The 17,853-nt window shown below is 45.5% G+C and overlaps 2 protein-coding genes across 4 annotated transcripts in view; one reads left to right on the top strand and one right to left on the bottom strand.

Moving 5' to 3' along the window:
• SNF8 (SNF8 subunit of ESCRT-II) overlaps positions 1-5,767 on the top strand; it is a 31,017-nt gene extending 25,250 nt beyond the window's left edge. Inside the window, exons 6-9 of one of the 3 annotated variants that reach the window (XM_006166146.3) lie at positions 1,243-1,384; positions 2,618-2,692; positions 3,711-4,493; positions 4,976-5,767. In XM_006166146.3, the coding sequence (XP_006166208.1) occupies positions 1,243-1,384; positions 2,618-2,692; positions 3,711-3,848 (355 nt within the window). In that variant the 3' untranslated portion in view covers positions 3,849-4,493; positions 4,976-5,767. Of the gene's footprint in view, positions 1-1,242; positions 1,385-2,617; positions 2,693-3,710; positions 4,494-4,975 lie in introns of those variants that run through there. The other 2 variants (XM_027767338.1, XM_027767339.1) reach the window with 2 other exon arrangements.
• A 138-nt stretch (positions 5,768-5,905) lies between these two features.
• The window catches only part of UBE2Z (ubiquitin conjugating enzyme E2 Z), a gene marked incomplete at its 5' end in the record, with an annotated part of 17,284 nt that continues 5,336 nt past the window's right edge, over positions 5,906-17,853 (bottom strand). The window contains 3 exon segments of the mRNA XM_006166145.3: positions 5,906-7,725; positions 10,967-11,057; positions 12,008-12,120. Coding sequence (XP_006166207.2) covers positions 7,555-7,725; positions 10,967-11,057; positions 12,008-12,120 — 375 coding nt within the window.

The raw sequence follows: 17,853 nt of genomic DNA, 5'->3' as shown, positions 1-17,853 counted from the left end.
ATGTGTATTTGAATCAGATTTTTATTTCTTATTCTAGAGGTTGACAAAAGAAACTTGCCAATGCATCTAAAAGTCTCCTTCCCTTGGCTAGTTAGTTAGGTGATATATTTTCGGGCTTTGGTAGAGGGTTTAAATTCTAAAGAGTGAGCTTAGTATATGATCTACACATTGTTTTATAGATTTTTTTCCTTTGAGTTAGTTGTCAGCTGAAAAATCAGTGAATTTTGTCAGCACAGCACTGAGCTTGAATTTCCAAGTGGCAGTAGTCAGGTGCATTGCTCACCCTGGTGCTCCCCCCTCCCCATTATTTTAATTGCCAGAGAGACAGAGAGAAAGCACCCCTGGTGGGGTGTAGTCTTGTTGCAGTCCCTTCTCCATTTCTCCATCCTGTCCAGGTTTTGGTGAGGCTCACCAAATGCACTCGGTATTTTTTTAAGCTGCTGGGTCCAGGATTCAAACCACAGTTGGCATGTGGAGTCCAGCTTCCTCTAGCCACCAGACTACGGGGCTGGTCCTGGGTTGCTCCTTTTTACATGGATAAGTATTTCCCAGTTTACCACTTCACACCACTCTGTTGTCTCGTTTGACATTTGTCAGGGAGACAGAGAGACAGAAAGCAAGAAATCACCCCCCAGGGGGGTGGCCATGCTGCAATCTCTTCATTCTTCTCTTGGGATCTTGGGCATGCATTCACATGCACCTGGTGTGAGTTTTTTTCCAAAGTATTCTTTTATTTAATTTTATTTACTTATTTTAATTTGACCAGAGAGGGACAGAGAGAGAGAGAGGAAGTGAGAAAGCAAGCTGCCAGGTCCAGGACTCGAACCGTGGTCAGCCATGTGAGAGTCCAGCGCCCTTAACCACCACACTACCTGCCAGCCCCCTGGTGTAAGTTTTAAGCTGCTGGGTTCAGGACTTGAACTGTGGCCAACTATGTGGGAGACCAGCAGCGTAACCATTACACCATCTGCTGGTTTCTGTCATTATTAGTTCTTTTAAAAATTTGACCAGAGAGAGAGAGACAAGACAGAGGGGCAGAGTGAGAAAGCAAGCTGCCAGGTCCAGGACTTGAACTGTGGTTAGACATGTGGTAGTCAATCTTAACCACCATGCCACCTGCTAGCCTCCTTGTGCAGCTTTTTGAACCTTCCATCAGGGTGTTCTGCCCAGGGCAGAGCTGAAACTGCTTTGTTGCCAGGTTTGGTCTGCCAGGGGTCTTTAAGCCACTCTTCTTCACCTCAGAGACGACCTGATCAGAGCCATCAAGAAACTAAAGGCACTCGGCACTGGCTTCGGCATCATCCCCGTGGGTGGTACTTACCTCATTCAGTCTGTCCCGGCCGAGCTCAATATGGATCATACTGTGGTGCTGCAGCTGGCAGAGGTACTGGTGTGCCTGCCCAGGGGTGCATGTGCAAGGGGCAGCTGGGGAGTCTGGAGCATTCTCATCTCCCTGCTACTCGGGTCTTTTTTGTTGTTGTTGTTTTTTTTTTTTTTTTTGCTATAGGGTGCGTGCATTTGCCAGAAAGAGAGACACAGAGAAATCCCCCCCCAGGGGGGATGGCCACGCCACAATCCCTTCTCCTCCATTCTCCTCTCGGGATCTTGGGCATGCATGCACGCGCACCCGGCGTGAGTTTAAGCCACCGGGGCCAGGACTCGAACCACAGTTGACTATGTGGGAGTCCAGCGACGTAGCCATTATGCTAACTGCTGGTCCCATCTACTCGGGTCTTTTCCTGAGACTTACGTATGAACTACTCGCACCTGTGCTTGTTCAGCAGTTTATTGAGCAGCTGCAGTGCGAAGCACTGGGCCAGCTGTGGGGCATGTAAAGATGGGTGTGATCAACAGTTCCTGCTCTCCAGGAGCTCCCAGTCTAGTTGCACAGACAGACACGCAGGCACTATCTGTTCTCAGCACAGCCAGACCATTGTCTTAAACTACTTGACAGATTCTTCAGAATGGATTTTTTACCTTGTTTGCCAGTACCCCACTCCTCAGCATGCCTTAAACATTACCGTGTTCTCCCAAATCCCTACCATGTATTTAGGGATGACACGTTCAGATTTTTTTTTTTTTAACGTTAATTTTAACAGAGAGCAAGAGCCTCCAGGTCTGGGAGTCGAACCATGATTGGCCATGTGGGAATTCCAGCGCCTTAACCACCACGCCACCTGCTGGTTTCCCTCAGTTTTCTTAATTCTCCAATGTAAAAACTAAGGAAGGAAGGGGCTTTTCTGTATTGGTGGACAGGTAGGGTGAGGAGGGCAAGGGCTGAGTATTTCAATATTTTATATGAACGGTTTATGATGATCTCATTCCTTCCTATCTCAGTTATTCTTGCGTTTCCCTTGTCATACTCGAGGATTCTTGAGTGGAAGCCTAACTTAATGTCTTTATAGCAGGGATCCCACTTTTTAATATTGTACCCACCACACCCTGAAGTCACTTACTTTGCTCTTTGCTGGAAACTCTGAATATCCTTTTTCTGTGCTCTCCTGTGTGGCCCCAGGGTAGGTCTTCCTCCCTGGGTTTAGTTACTGCTCCAGGTCAGATGCTGGGTTCTAAGGGAAGGCACATTAACTGACTCAGTCCCCCTTCCTCCTTCCTTCAGAAAAACGGCTTCGTGACTGTCAGTGAAATCAAAGCTAGTCTTAAATGGGAAACTGAGCGAGCTCGGCAAGTGCTGGTATGTGGCTGGAATGGCCCCAAAAGATGGGCTGCAGAGGGAGGTGTGGGTGGGGAGCTTCCACTCAGGTGGGACCTTCTGCCTTGCTCTGCAAAGCCTCTTGCCTGGAAGGCTACAGCTGCCACACTAGAGGTAAGCCCAGCATTTCCCTGGAGGTGGCACTGGAAGGTAGAACTCACTAAGGCAGGCTTCTGTTCTGGCATGCGGGTAATACCAGGCTGTGCTGCTGCTGGGGAACCACCCACATCTGCTGGGTCTCCTGGGTGCATCGAGCCTGGAGTCGCCAGTCGGCATTAACAGTCTGTACTGGAAGTGACAGTATCGAGGGAAGGGAAATGGTAACTACTTTACTTACACATTACTCATTACACACTAAGCACTATATTGCATATTATACAGTATAGTTGATACATACACATTTTATGGTACTGATGAGACTGACGTGAAGAGGGAGCAGCATGAGAACCTAGTAGCTCTGGCCTTGGTACCTTGTCCTCATCCTGGCAGTGTAGCCATCTGGACACTTCATTTCACTTGTAAAATGGAGTTGCCAAAAATATGTCTCCCCCCCCCTCCCCAATTGAGTTTATTTCCTGCTCTAGGAACTGAGTCCATTCTAACATGAATATAGTCCTTTGCATCTGTTACCCAGGAAGTTAACTCAAAGGTAGCAAGAAGAGATCCTTATTTTGCTTCTAGGAAAATCGAGGCAGCGGTTTGCTCAGAGCCATACAGCAGGTATTTCTGTAGCCCTACATTCTTTACGCTGCATCCCAGTATACTTGGTTTTATCCTCTCTCCCCCAGCAGAACAAATTAAATGACTTGGTAGCATTTTTCACACATCGGGCAAAGGACAAGGCCAAGCCATCATTCCAGTTTGGTTGTGCAAATGTGTCAAGGCACTCATGTATATTTAGTTTGAAAACCTCTCTGAAACCAAAATAGATTTGGGGATTGCTTAACTATTCCAGTCTGAGACCTCCTCTTTCTCAACTGACTCTTCCTTTTTCCTCCAGGAACACCTGCTGAAGGAAGGGCTGGCCTGGCTGGACTTGCAGGCCCCAGGGGAGGCCCACTACTGGCTGCCAGCTCTCTTCACTGACCTCTACTCTGAGGAGATCACAGCTGAGGAGGCCAGAGAAGCCCTCCCCTGACTCAGTGTGGAAGGGCACACAGCAGTAGGCAGGGGGAAGAGGGAGGGCCTCCTGATGAATAAACCCAGACAGTTTTGTTTATATAAAAAAGAAAATAGAAAAAGTTCTAAGTTTTTCTTTTCTTCCCCCAATACTTTATTTTTAAAAAAAGTCTCCACATTGCATCTTCATTGGAGAGAGCCTCATTTATCCCATAAGGATAACCTAGTAGCAGACAATAGCAAGTGCATTGAAATGCCTTGCACACTAGCAAGTGCATTGAAATGCCTTGCACAGGACACCTACATGTTCATGGGCACGCTGGGCCGAGTGTAGGTGTAGGGCTCTCCTGGCTGGCTGGCTGGCCTAGAATCTTTGAAACCATGAGACATAAACTTCACCCTCTAGTAATTCAGGTTGCTATCTAGTAAACGTGCTTGATCTCAGACTAGCAGACTCTTAACGGACCAGAAAATAAGTCAGTCTCCTCTAGCTTTCTTTGTAGAGGCTGCAGGCTATGAGACTCCGCTGTGAGTGTGAAGGAACGTCAGTGTTCAGTGGTAATAGAATGGGAAGAAAAAGCAATGGAATTTGAGGGAAATCAACAGTGAATGCTATCTTCTGTTCCTCAAATTCCTTACTAGCTTTCCCTGAACTCCCCTCCAGGTCCTGCGAGCCTCAGTGCTTGGACGGGGACTCATTTACTGAACACATATGCTGTGCTGTTTTTCATATATACACCTCAGGTAATCCTCATAGCGGCTTTCAAAGTTTAGGTATCTTTAACGTCACAGATGAGTCAGTCTCGCTTTATCTGACCACCAGCTTAAGCAGCCCAGAGCTCAGTCTGTTAACCCAAGTCCATATATTCCTGTATCAAAGCTTTGCACGGTGTAGGCCAGCAGGACATACAGCATGTATTTCTTACACACATGGTCAGCCAAGAAGAAAAGCCTCTGCACCAGAAAGCAAGTCTCTCATGGAAAGCAAAAGTGATAAGGGGAAAGGCCAGAAGTTCCAGGCTCTTGGTTTTCACGGTCTAAATACTGAATACCTAAGCAGTGCTCGTTCTGTACTAGAAAATCAAAAATCAAGTGGCCGTTCCATACTCGAGACACCCTCCCTTCAATACGAGAACTCCCCTCCAGGTCCTGCGAGCCTCAGTGCTTGGACGGGGACTCATTTACTGAACACATATGCTGTGCTGTTTTTCATATATACACCTCAGGTAATCCTCATAGCGGCTTTCAAAGTTTAGGTATCTTTAACGTCACAGATGAGTCAGTCTCGCTTTATCTGACCACCAGCTTAAGCAGCCCAGAGCTCAGTCTGTTAACCCAAGTCCATATATTCCTGTATCAAAGCTTTGCACGGTGTAGGCCAGCAGGACATACAGCATGTATTTCTTACACACATGGTCAGCCAAGAAGAAAAGCCTCTGCACCAGAAAGCAAGTCTCTCATGGAAAGCAAAAGTGATAAGGGGAAAGGCCAGAAGTTCCAGGCTCTTGGTTTTCACGGTCTAAATACTGAATACCTAAGCAGTGCTCGTTCTGTACTAGAAAATCAAAAATCAAGTGGCCGTTCCATACTCGAGCGAGACACCCTCCCTTCAATACGAACCCACCTCTGCCTATCCTTGGAGATCACACTCACTCACTCATAGCTCCCAACTAGGTATCCGGAAGCTACCAAGACCCAAATTCCCTCTGGTTGCCTGCCAAAACCAGCCTTCATATTCATTCCTAACTAGAAAGCCTATTACCAACAGCCCTATTTTTGTGAGACCACCCCCGCCAAACAACTCACTCAGTATTTTTGACAGGTCTAGGTGAGGTGGTTGTCCAGATGGCCCCATTCCTCCCACACCTACAAGTGCTTCCTCCTTCTGCCAAAACAAACTTTATTGCACCAAAAAAAAAAAAAAAAAACTTCATTTATGTACAGATATAAAGACATCTCTTTGACTCGTGTGCATATATTTCCTCAACTCAAGATTAGGGCGTAAAAGTCAGGCTGCTATGCCAGACATGCTCTGCCCATGGCAGGGCTAAGGAGAGGATTGTCACTTGAAAGTGGGAACACTTAAATGGATGACAGACAACACTGGACCCACAGATCAGGGGCATTCTTCCAAGCCCTGGACTAGCTCTGGGAATGGAAGAGAGAAATTGGAAGCAGGGTCCCTTGTTGTCTCCATGTGGAGACCCAGCATTCAGGTATCTAAGATACACTTCTGCTCAAGCCCACCACTTCCTGTCCAGTTTCTTCACTTCCTGCCCTCCCAAGTAGGACATTCTCCTTTGTGCCCACCCCTCCCCCCACCCCCCAGCTCCCCCTAGGGGAGTCTCATGATCCACAAGGCAGAGACCTTCATAGCAGCGGGCAGGGCAGGTATGTTATCCTCTCCCTTATGCATGGCTGGATACTGACTGAGGCCCTGTGTCTCATGGAACACCAATACCCCACTGGGAGCCATAACAGTAGGAATCTGGAATTACGGGAGAACACATCAAAAAGGGGAAGGATGGATTCCCTTGATGCCCATCATTAAAGGGCACCTAAAGCACATTTTTCAGAGCCAACCAGCTAAAGGATCACTGCAGCTAAATACAGATAGAGAAGCAACACAGCCAGGCAAACACTCATCAGAGCCAGTGACAAAGAGCAGCTGGGAGGGAGGGAGGGGAGAGGGGAGGAGTCTCCAGAGTCCCAGCCCCAACCCCCTTCTGCCATTGGCTACCCTTGCTCCCCACAAATCCCTGGGGGTTGAAATGAGAAGGGGACTACAGGTGGGGTGAAAACACGAGGGCAGCCTAACAAAATACAATAGGACTAGCATCAGTCTCGCCTTTGCACCTCACCCCTGAAAGACCCTTATTGTGACTAGTACTTATGAAAATCTGTACTCTTTTATGCAGTGGCTCTAATCCCATACACACAACAGCTGTGTCAGGAACTTTTCGAATCAGTGATTACAGGAATAAATGGTATTTTCAGCTTCTTATGGTGCCTGTGCAGGCTTTAACCGTGACCTTGGTTCAGTCCAAGTCACATTTACCTTGTCTTAAATCTAGAAAAGGGTGAGGAAATGGGGGCAGGGGAGAAAGGTGCTCAGGTGCTAGGTAAAGCTTACTGATCAGCAGCCTAGACTCCACCACTGTTCCTTCTCTTTGGTCTGTCTAGAACAGTGACTATAAATTAGGAAACATTATGCTGGCCCATGGGAAATAACAAAGGGGAGGCAGAGAGGAAAAGGGCATTGGGAAGCCCTGCTTCAAGACTGCAGACAGAGCCCACCCAGACTGCTTAAGTGTCACAAACAACGCTCCCACCCAAGCTCCCTTCCAGATAGCCCGATAATCACTCGGGTTCACTCCCTCTTGGAATTGCAATTTGTCTTCCACCTATCCCTAAGGAGCTGGCCCTGTGGAGAGGTGTGTTGGTTGTTTTGTTTTTGCCAGAGGCCCTCGCCCTAGGTGCTCTTGTAAAGGTGCCTTGGCCTGACAGGGGATTAACATAGCCCCAGATGCTCCAGTGCCAAAGAGTTCAGGTCACAAATAGCCCCCCACTCCCATGCCCTAGGAGCCGAGTTTGCTTGGTTCTTGCCATCTTGCAGGATGACGTCACGTCTGGAGGGAGATACACGGTGCCTCTCCATTCCTGGGGTGGGGGGAAGGGACTCTGCTGGGACTCTTGAATGGGGGAAGGGGTGAGGAAAACAAGGTCTAAACCCTCAGGCTCCCGTGCAGGTCTGTCTCTGTCCCAGAAGAGCTGCTGTCAGAGTCCATTTCGGCATTCTCATTATGGAGCCTCTCCAGCACTTTCTGCCGAATCAGTCCCAGGCGCATCAAGAGGGACTGGTAGTCAAAATGGCCCCGCTTCTCTCCAAAAGGGTCCTGTGGGGAAAGGAGAAATGGGAGAGTCAAGCTCAGTGGCTCACCGTAGAGAGGGCAGCTTTGTCATTTGGAATGCAAGCTCAACTTCAGAGCCACGCAAACAGAAGAGCACATAGCACAGCACAAGTGGTCCCAACAGCAGACAACATAACCTTTATTTAGGAGTATTATGGCATGTTTGCCAATAGGTCTAGCTTGGGCTAACATTAAAGTGTGTTGGCAAACCGATATGCAGAAGGGGGCATGGTAAAGATAGGATAGGTAGGGAAGAGAAACTTAACATCAGACTATAATCGCTAAAGGAACCAGTGTTCTCAATTAACTGCATACAAACCATAGGAAAGAAAAACTGTCCTTTGTTTTCTATATTCAGAAAGGGTAATTTTCCTTTTTAATTTGCCAGAGGATGCATGTGATCTTCAGACAGACAGAGACTAAGAGAAAGAGAGATAGTACCCCACACCCCCCAGGGCATGCTAACACGATAATCCCTTCTCAATTTCTCCCTCCTTTTGGGATTTTTGGGCACACACACTCAGCACATTACTGAAGCCACTGGGTCTGGGACTCAAACCATTCATCTGGTTATGTGGGATCCAGTTGCCATGAGCTGGCTAGATGTTTTTCTTTCTCTTTTTTTTATTTGAGAGAGATTTTTGCTATAGGGCGTGTGTGCTCACCAGAGAGACAAAAAGCAAGAAATCAACCCCCCCCAACCCTCAAGAGGTATGGCTGTGCCACAATCCCTTCTCCTCTACTCTCCTCTCGGGATTTTGGGCACGCACCTGGTCTAAGTTTTAAGCTGTCGGGTCCAGGATTAGAACTGCAGTCGACTACATGGGGATCCAGCAATGTGACTATTACACCATTTGCAGCTCCCACTATTTTGCTTTTTCTGAGGTCACAGGCAGGTGGAGAACTCAAAAGTTCAGACTTCCAGATAAGCACCTGAACTCTTCCCCAGGGACCCATCACTAAATTCCTGTCCGAGTTTCTAGCATCACTCCAGGGCCACCCAGCCATGATCTCAGATCTTGTCATTCAAGATCAAAGAACTCTAACCATTGTTATAAAGGCTTATTGTCCTCAAAGTCTCTGAAATAATTACTGTGGAGGACTAGCTCTGTAGTGCAACACTTAAGGACTGCATGGTGAATGCTGGATCCCACTTGGCCAGCCAGGGTGTGAGTTTCGGCCCAAGGAGCTTGAAAAACACGTCAGGCACGTGCATGTATGTCCTGGAGCCTGACAGGATGGAGAATTAGAGGACAAAGGACTGCAGTGTGACCAGGCCCTGCTTGCGGGGAAGTGTTTTCTCTACCCACCCCCATCTTATGCTCACATGAAAGAGGGTATACATGTGCCCCCTGGCATTCTAAAAGTGGTTAGAGTGGAGGGTGTAATGAAAAATTTAAAACGCTATACAGGGACTTTGGCAGCAAGTAGTATGACGAAGGTTCAAACAAACGGAGACCTCTTTCCTTGGCAGTCATAAAAGGGTAACACTTTTCCTTTTCATATTCTGTTTGCTTCTCTCGGGAAAACCCCTTCCACATCTCAGCCCACACATTACCCTCCTGGGCAGGATGCCAGTCACAATCACTGTGATACAGGCCTCAAGAGGGTGATACTCCCTGAAGGTTTAGCTCCACTTACTTGGAGCTATCGATTCTCCCATCTTCCTTCTCTCAGCCTTGGCTCTACTTCCCCACCCGCCTCTTCCCAGATGCTGCCCTTCCCTTCTTGTTCCTCATCAGTTTTTTTCCTTCAGAGACTGAACATTAGTAATGCTGCTGGACACCAGCAATGAGAATACCTGTCAGGCAACAAACCAGGGCAGACATCATCAAAGGGCTTAAGAGATAAGGTAACACTGAGCCTACTTGGCCCTCTGAGCCTAAATGAGGTGGGTGGGCAGGAAGTCCTTGAAGGAAAAAGAGAGAAGCTACTATTTGATAGGTTGTCAAAAAAGTCATGACATGCTTTTCTATGCAAAACTACATCATGACTTTTCTGTCAACCCAATATAAGCAGAAGGGAGGAAGGAAGACACCTATACTCCTCAGGCTACTGATGCTGGTGGTAGGAGAAACAGCTCAGGAAGAGCTGGAGAGCCTTAAAAGATCTGTTATTACCCAAATCAGTCCAGTTCTAAGCAAGACCCCCAGTAAGTGATCTGAAGACGTAAGAGCCAACCCTCCAGAACAGAAGGGTTCTCATCTTCTCCCTAACCAGGTCATGTATACTGGGAGTCTATTTACAATTTGGTCAGGAAGAACTCTTTTTTTTTTTTTTTTAAATTTTGTAGGCACGTGTACTAGTCCTATAGAAAAATGATCAGACAGGAGACAGAAAAAGAAAAAAGAAAAAAAAAAGCCTTAGGGAGAATAGTCACTCTGCAATTCCTTCTCCTGTCATGATTTTGGGCACATGAGCACATGTGCCTAGTGTGTTTCTCAAAAACAAAAATTAACCTTTTGGTTCAGGGCTTGAATCACAGAGTCAACGGTATGAAATCCAGGCCACCGGCTGGTCCAAAGGACCTCTTTTTAAAAACAAGCCTGAAGGGCTGGTAGGTGGGGTGGTGGTTAAAGGTGCTGGACTCCCACATGGCTAACAGTAGTTCAAGTCCTGGACCTGGTGGCTTGCTTTCTTGCTTTCCCCTTCTCTCTCTCTCACTCTGTCCCTCTGGTCAAATTACAATAAATAAAGTTAAATAATTCTTATTAAAAAAATTAAGGCCAGAATTCTGTATTCTTACTAGAAACAAAAACATGTCTCTCCAGTAAATGCAGAGAATGAACAGCTGGTTAGCATCTTTGGAATAGGAATCTTTCAATATGACACTGTGCATCCAGTTTCTCTAAACTACCTTTCTATATGAGAACTCTTTAGGCCTAGGGACAGAATTCGAACAGATGATGTTTATACTCTCTGAGATTCTGAGAGGGCTGAATATTCTTGGCTTGAAAAGACTACTGACCAAAAAAGGAAGGAGCTCCTGCCTAGAAAACAGGACGATGAAGATTTTATGAATACTTTACGCAAGGAACTTAGAACCAACACCTTATGCCTTTAGGTATGTCTGTCTCCTCTCTGGGCTTCAGTTCCTCAAACGATACAGATTCCTTTTAACTATGACATTCTTTGAGAGTTGTGGATGTCACCCTTGTGGGAGAATAGGGGGTATATTATAAGGTCTGCTGTCAGGCTTCTGCAATTAACAGCAGTGCTGTATTACCTGCATAGTCTGGCCTTGGAGGTGCAGGCGATCTTTGCAGGCTACCTCATAGAAGTCATAATACTCCAGGAAGGACTTCTCCATTACCCCTCTGGAAAACAAGCAGTGACACATAAGGCAGCAACCTGGGGGAACAGGTCATACCCTTGCCATCTAACCTTAATCTCAAATTAAACAGCTAGGCTTCCCAAGCCCAAGGTTTCCCACAAAGATCTCTAAATGGAAAATGGAACACCTGTTGCTCATGATTGATTTCTCATATACTTTAGGAATTATAAAATGAGAGTGACTGTCATATCATCTGAATCCCAACTTTAATGCAGGACTAGCTCAATCTCAAATTACTTTCCATAGATCATCCCTGATCTCAAACTTTATTCACATTTCTCCTAGAAATCTGCTGGGACCAGCAGTTAGCGTAATGTCTATGTTGCTGGACTCCCACGGAGTTGACCGCGGTTCGTGTCCCGGACCTGGTGGCTTAAAACTCACGCTGGGCGCATGTGCGTGCGTGCCCAAGATCCCGAGAGGAGAACGGAGGAGAAGGGATTGCGGTGTGGCCATCCCCCCTGGGGGGTGATTTCTCGCTTTCTGACTCTCTGTCTCTCTCCGTCTGTCTGGCGAGCACATGTGCCCTATAGCAAAAACCTCTCTGAAAAAAAAAATCTGCTTAAGTAACTCTTACTCGGTACACTTAGTTTCAGCACTTAAAATAAACTTGTATACTAAGAAATGGTTTATTACAAAGTGCTCTACACTTCCTATGGCTGTAGGACAGTCAGTGTATCCATGCCTTCATCAAACTAGGAGATCCTGAAGGATACAGACTAACCTCATCAGGCGTGGCACTCTCCAAGAACAGAGATGCCCTCTTGATTACTCTTGGGTAACCCTCATCCATTTGTTCTTCATAAGCACACACCACATCTTCCCTTCTTCTCAACCTCCCTGTGGTGTTCAACAATGGCTTACACCTGGAAGGTGTGAGCTACCTCAATCTCCCAAACAAATAAATACCAAGTAGGCCCTCTTGACACATACCGCAGGGGTTCAGGGCAGGGACACTTTCCTTCCATCATGTCACAGACTGCAACTCTGATGGTCTCATGCCGGATACATTCATTGTAGTTTTTGCTGTCTCCTGGATGTCTCTCCTGAAATGTGACAGAAGATGTCATAGTAATCAAGTACAAATTACAGGCAAGTAGGAGCAAAGCTGATGGAAAGAGACTTCAGGAGTCACAGAAGGTAGAGAACTCAAATTGTGATCTAAGAAGATATTTTTCCCATTGTATGGCAGATCCATGAAGAGTAACTAGGTCTTCATTTTTTTTTTTTTTGAGATGTTTTTGCTATAGGGCGCGTGTGCTCGCCAGACAGAGACAAAGAGATAGAAAGCGAGAAATCACCCCCCCAGGGGGTATGGCCATGCCGCAATCCCTTCTCCTCCACTCTCCTCTCGGGATCTTGAGCACACATGCACATGCACCCGGCATGAGTTTAAGCCACTGAGTCTGGGACGCAAACTGCGGTCAACTATGTGGGAGTCCAGTGACAGCCATTACGCTAACCGCTGGTTCCACTAAGTCTTCATTTTTTTTTTTTTGAGAGGTTTTTTGCTATAAGGCGCGTGCGTTCGCCAGCCAGACAGAGATAGAGAGATAGAAAGCGAGAAATCACCCCCCATGGGGGATGGCCACGCCGCAATTCCTTCTCCTCCATTCTCCTCTTGGGATCTTGGGCACGCACGCACACACGCCCGGCGTGAGTTTAAGCCACCGGGTCCGGGACTGGAACCGCGGTCGACTACGTGGGAGTCCAGCGACATAGCCATTGCGCTAAATGCTAAGTCTTCATTTTGAGACCATTCAGCCTATGTGCAAATGTGTTTGTGTGTACATATATTTATGTCTGTATATATGCATGAATGTATGTGTGTATATGTATATGTGTGTGTGTGCATGTGTGTATACATATAAGAACACCAACATCCACCCTCTGTTTTAAGTCATTTGACCTATGATCAGCAAACTTGATCCATCAAACTTTCCTAAATCTGAATTGAAAGGGCTATCAGGTAAAGACTAAGAGGAAACTAACTAAACACAAGAACAATGATGGGGTTGGGAACCAGCAGTTAGCATAATGGCTATGTCGCTGGACTCCCACGTAGTTGACTGTGGTTCACGTCCTGGACCTGGTGGCTTAAAACTCACGCCGGGCGCATGTGCGTGCATGCCCAAGATCCCGAGAGGAGAATGAAGGAGAAGGGATTGCGGCGTGACCATCCCCTTGGGGGGTGATTTCTCGCTTTCTGTCTCTTTGTCTCTCTCTGGCGAGCGCACGCGCCCTATAGCGAAAACCTCTCCAAAACAAAAAACAAAAAAAGGACAATGGCGTGGTGGTTAAAGGTACTGGATTCCCACATGGCAGACCACAGTTCGAGTCCCGGACCTGGCAGCTTGCTTTCTTGCTTTCCCTTTCTCTGGTCAAATAAAAAAATAATAACGAATGGAATTAAATAATTTTTTTTTTTTTGAGAGGTTTTTGCTATAGGGCATGTACGCTTGCCAGAAAGACAAAGAGACAGAAACCAAGAAATCACCCCCTGGGGGGATGGCCACGCCACAATCCCTTCTCTTCGGGATCTTGGGCACACATACACATGTGCCCGGTGTGAGTGTAAGCCACCGGGTCTGGGACTCGAACTGTGGTCAGCTACCTGGGAGTCCAGCGACATAACCATTACGCCAACTGTTGGTCCCAATAAATAATTCTTTTTTTTGGGAGGAGAAGTTTTTGCTATAGGGTGTGTGCACTCGCCAGAGAAACAGAAACAGATAGAGAGACAGAAAGCAAGAACTCACTCCCCAGGGGGGATGGCCACGCCGCAATCCCTTCTCCTCCATTCTCCTCTCGGGATCTTTGGCACACATGCATACATGCCCGGTGTGAGTTTAAGTCACCGGGTCTGGGACTAGAACTGCAGTCGACTACATGGGAGCCCAGCAACCCAGCCATTACACTAACTGCTGGTTCCCCCAATAGATAATTCTTAAAATAAAAATAAAAATTAAAAAGAACAATGGTGGGACAGAAAGGTATAAAAATGACTTTGGGAGTCTGTGTGTAAAACATTTATGCCTCAACAAGTAAAGGATGCTTCTTGGACTGGACCAGTCTATAGTTCTACTGTTACTGAACCAACTATAATAAGTCTATCACAAGTAAAACTAGAATTTTCAGAAGAACTAGAACTTTGCCTAGAAAGCTAACAGGTATGAGTGGGTGTGAACGGAAGGGAGAATGGTCTTCTTTCTTATAACTCCTGCCATCAAGACCTGGCCTTTGGTAAAAAAAACAAAACACATGACGACCAATAAAGAGAAATATATCTTCAGCCTTCAAACATGGTTCCCAGTGAAATCTGCGGAATGGTGAGAGAGTCTAACTTCTAAGGAGAACCACACTAATCCACACCTGTCAAATTCTATGTGAACTACTAGCTTGGAAGTAGGTAGTTAACAGTGACTCCTCCCTTTTTAACTTCACAAAGGGCACACGTGCTCACCAGAGATGGAGACACACATGCTCACCAGAGATGGAGACACAGAGAGAGAAGCAGCTTCAATGACTGTCACACAGCAAGCCTTTTCTCATCCCATCAGGGTTTTAGACACACATGTGTGCACGTGCATGTACATACCCACCCACCCAGCATGTTTTTCAAGTTGCTGGGGCTAGGACTCAGACTTTGGTTGGCCACGTGAGGGGATATGGCCCCCTTAACCACTAGGCTATGGGGCCAGTCTGACAGTTGAGTTTTGTTTTGTTCTTTTTAGAATTATTTAATTTTATTTATTATTACTATTATTTTTAAATTTGATATAGGGCACATACATTCACTAGAGAGAGAAAGAGAGGGAAAGCAAAAAAGCAAGCTGCCAAGTCTGGGACTCAAAATGCAGGGAGTTCAGCCCCTTAACCACCACACCACCTGGGGGCTCCAGTAGCTCAGTTTTAACATTACATTCTATTCTTTTCAATGACACATTATCTTTGCAAAGCTGGATCTGGGACTACTGCTTTGAGAAAAGGCAAGTAGCATATGAAAACAGTGGGGCTGGGGCCAGCAGGTGGTGTGGTGATTAAGGCAGCTGGACTCCCACAGTTCAAGTCCCAGACCTGGTAGCTTGCTTTCTCACTTCTATTTCTCTGGTCAACCTCAAAAAAAGATAATGAGTAATATTAAATAAAATGTTATTTAAAAAATGCTTAAAAAAAAAAAGAAAAACAAAAACAGTGGGGAACAGGAAATGAAGGTGATGAGGTCCAATCCAATTCCAAGATTTTAAAAGTTGCGCAGTGTCTGGGACCAGCAAATAGTGTAGTGGTTATGTCACTGGACTCTCATGAGACCAACTATGGTTCGAATCCTGGACCTGGTGGTTTAAAAATCACACAGGGCACATGTGTGTGCGTACCCAAGATCCCAGGAGGAGAATAGAGCTGAAGGGACTGTGGCATGGCCATCCTCCCTGGGGGGTGATTTCTCACTTTCCCTTCTACTGTTTCTCTCTCATACACATGCCCTAAGGCAAATATCTCTTAAAAAAAAATTAGGCTTTTTTTTTGGAGACTCTTTTTGCTATAGGGTGCGTGTGCTTGACAGAGAGACAGAAAGAGACATAGAGATAGAAAGCAAGAAAACACCCCCTAGTGGAGATGCCCATGCCGCAATCCCCTTTCCTCCATTCTCCTCTTGGAATCTTGGGCACGCATGCACACACGCTCAGCGTGAGTTTAAGTCACCGGGTATGGGACTCTTAACAGCGATCGGCTACATGAGAGTTCAGTAACACAGTCACTACACTAACTGCTGGTCCCAGAATTAGGCTTTTTAATCACTGAAATGGAATTATTTTCTTTGAGCATAACAGGACCTTTTCCCAGTGTTCATGAATAACTCAAGAAGGAACTTTGGTGGGCTGGCCCCATAGTGTAGCAGTTAAGCACTGTGCACAGGAGCTGAGTCCCGCACGGCTGACCGTAGTTTGAATCCTGGCACTAGAGGCTTGAAATGTGTGTACATATCCAAAATCCTGGTGAGACAGAGAAATGGAGAAAAGACTGTGGTGTGACCACACCACTGCGGGGGTGCTTTCTCCGTTTCTTTCTCTCATGAACACACATTCCTTTGGCAATCTATAAACAAACAAAACAAAACACACACAGAGAGACACAAAAAACCACTTTGAAACAGTAAACAGAACTTGGGTTTCAGTGCAAATCCTGGGTCCTATACTGACCTGTGCACCCTTATGAAAGTTAATTAACCTCGAAGCCACTATTACTTTACTTAAAAATGGGGATAGCAGTATTTACCTTACAACATCAGCACAAGGATTAAACCAGAAACTGCATGTAAATAAACTTGGCAGTGCTTGGTAAATAGCACACCCTTGAAAAATGTGTTTTTAGGACCAGCAGAAGGCATAATGGTTATGTTGCTGGAATCCCACATAGCTGACCATGGTTCGAGTCTTGGACCTGATGGCTTAAAACTCACGCCAGACGCATATGTGTGCATGCCCTAGATTCCGAGAAAAGAACAGAGAAGGGACTGTGGTGTGGCCATCCTCCCTGGGGAGAGATTTTTGCTTCTGTCTCTCTGGAAAGCGCACGTGCCCTATAGCAAAAACATCTCAAAAAAAAAAAAAAACAAAAAAAACAAAAAAAACAAAAAAAACAAAAAAAACAAAAAAAACAAAAAAAACAAAAAAAACAAAAAAAACAAAAAAAACAAAAAAAACAAAAAAAACAAAAAAAACAAAAAAAACAAAAAAAACAAAAAAAACAAAAAAAACAAAAAAAACAAAAAAAACAAAAAAAACAAAAAAAACAAAAAAAACAAAAAAAACAAAAAAAACAAAAAAAACAAAAAAAACAAAAAAAACAAAAAAAACAAAAAAAACAAAAAAAACAAAAAAAACAAAAAAAACAAAAAAAACAAAAAAAACAAAAAAAACAAAAAAAACAAAAAACCAACAAACCCACAAAAGCTTCCTAAGGGTCTAGTTTCAAGACTAGTAGGGTGGTAATGTAATGGTTCTAAACTCTGATTCACAAGTAGTATGTTAACAAAACCAAACCTTTAAAAAAAAGAAAAATGTATCTTTTTTCACCTTCATGTTGGCAGCATTGACTGAAATATTCTTGTCCTAGCTAATGCTGAGCTTTTGTGGCTCTGCAGATAATAGTACTTTATAACTCTAGAAGAATGGCTGGCTGGGTAGCAGTCATGAGGAAATACCTTGTGGAGCAAAGAGATACAGAAGAACCCACTGGCTGCAACAGCTTCCAAAGCAGGCTCAGAATTAATTTCTGGCAACTTCACCCTCTTCCACGATCTCACTATGGGACACATAATGACAGCCTGGGCAATGAAGGACTGCATATATTACAGTGGTACTAGAAAGAACATACAGACTATGCCCATAGGGTATGTGTGTAATAAGCCATACCATTTAACTATCTCTTTCTCTTTTTTTAAAGAATTAATTGGGGCCGGCAGGTGGTGCAGTGGTTAAGGGCGCTGGACTCCCACATGGCTGACCATGGTTCGAGTCCTAGATCTCGCGGCTTGCTTTCCCACTTTCTCTCTCTCTGTCCTTCTCTGGTCAAATTAAAATAAATAATAAAGTTAAATAAAACATTTTTTTTTGGAGAGGTTTTTGCTATAGGGTGCATGCGCTCGCCAGACAGAGAGAGAGAGAGAGAGAGAGATAGAAAGCGAGAAATCATCCCCCAGGAGAGATGGCCATGCTGCAATCCCTTCTCCTCCATTCTTCTCTCGGGATCTTGGGCACGCACGCACACGCGCCTGG

This window comes from Tupaia chinensis, unplaced genomic scaffold (assembly GCF_000334495.1).
Source record: "Tupaia chinensis unplaced genomic scaffold, TupChi_1.0 Scaffold144171_2, whole genome shotgun sequence".
Lineage (NCBI taxonomy): Eukaryota > Metazoa > Chordata > Mammalia > Scandentia > Tupaiidae > Tupaia > Tupaia belangeri.
The sequence above is the reverse complement of the archived record's forward strand: the minus strand, read 5'-3'. Positions and strand labels throughout refer to the sequence as shown.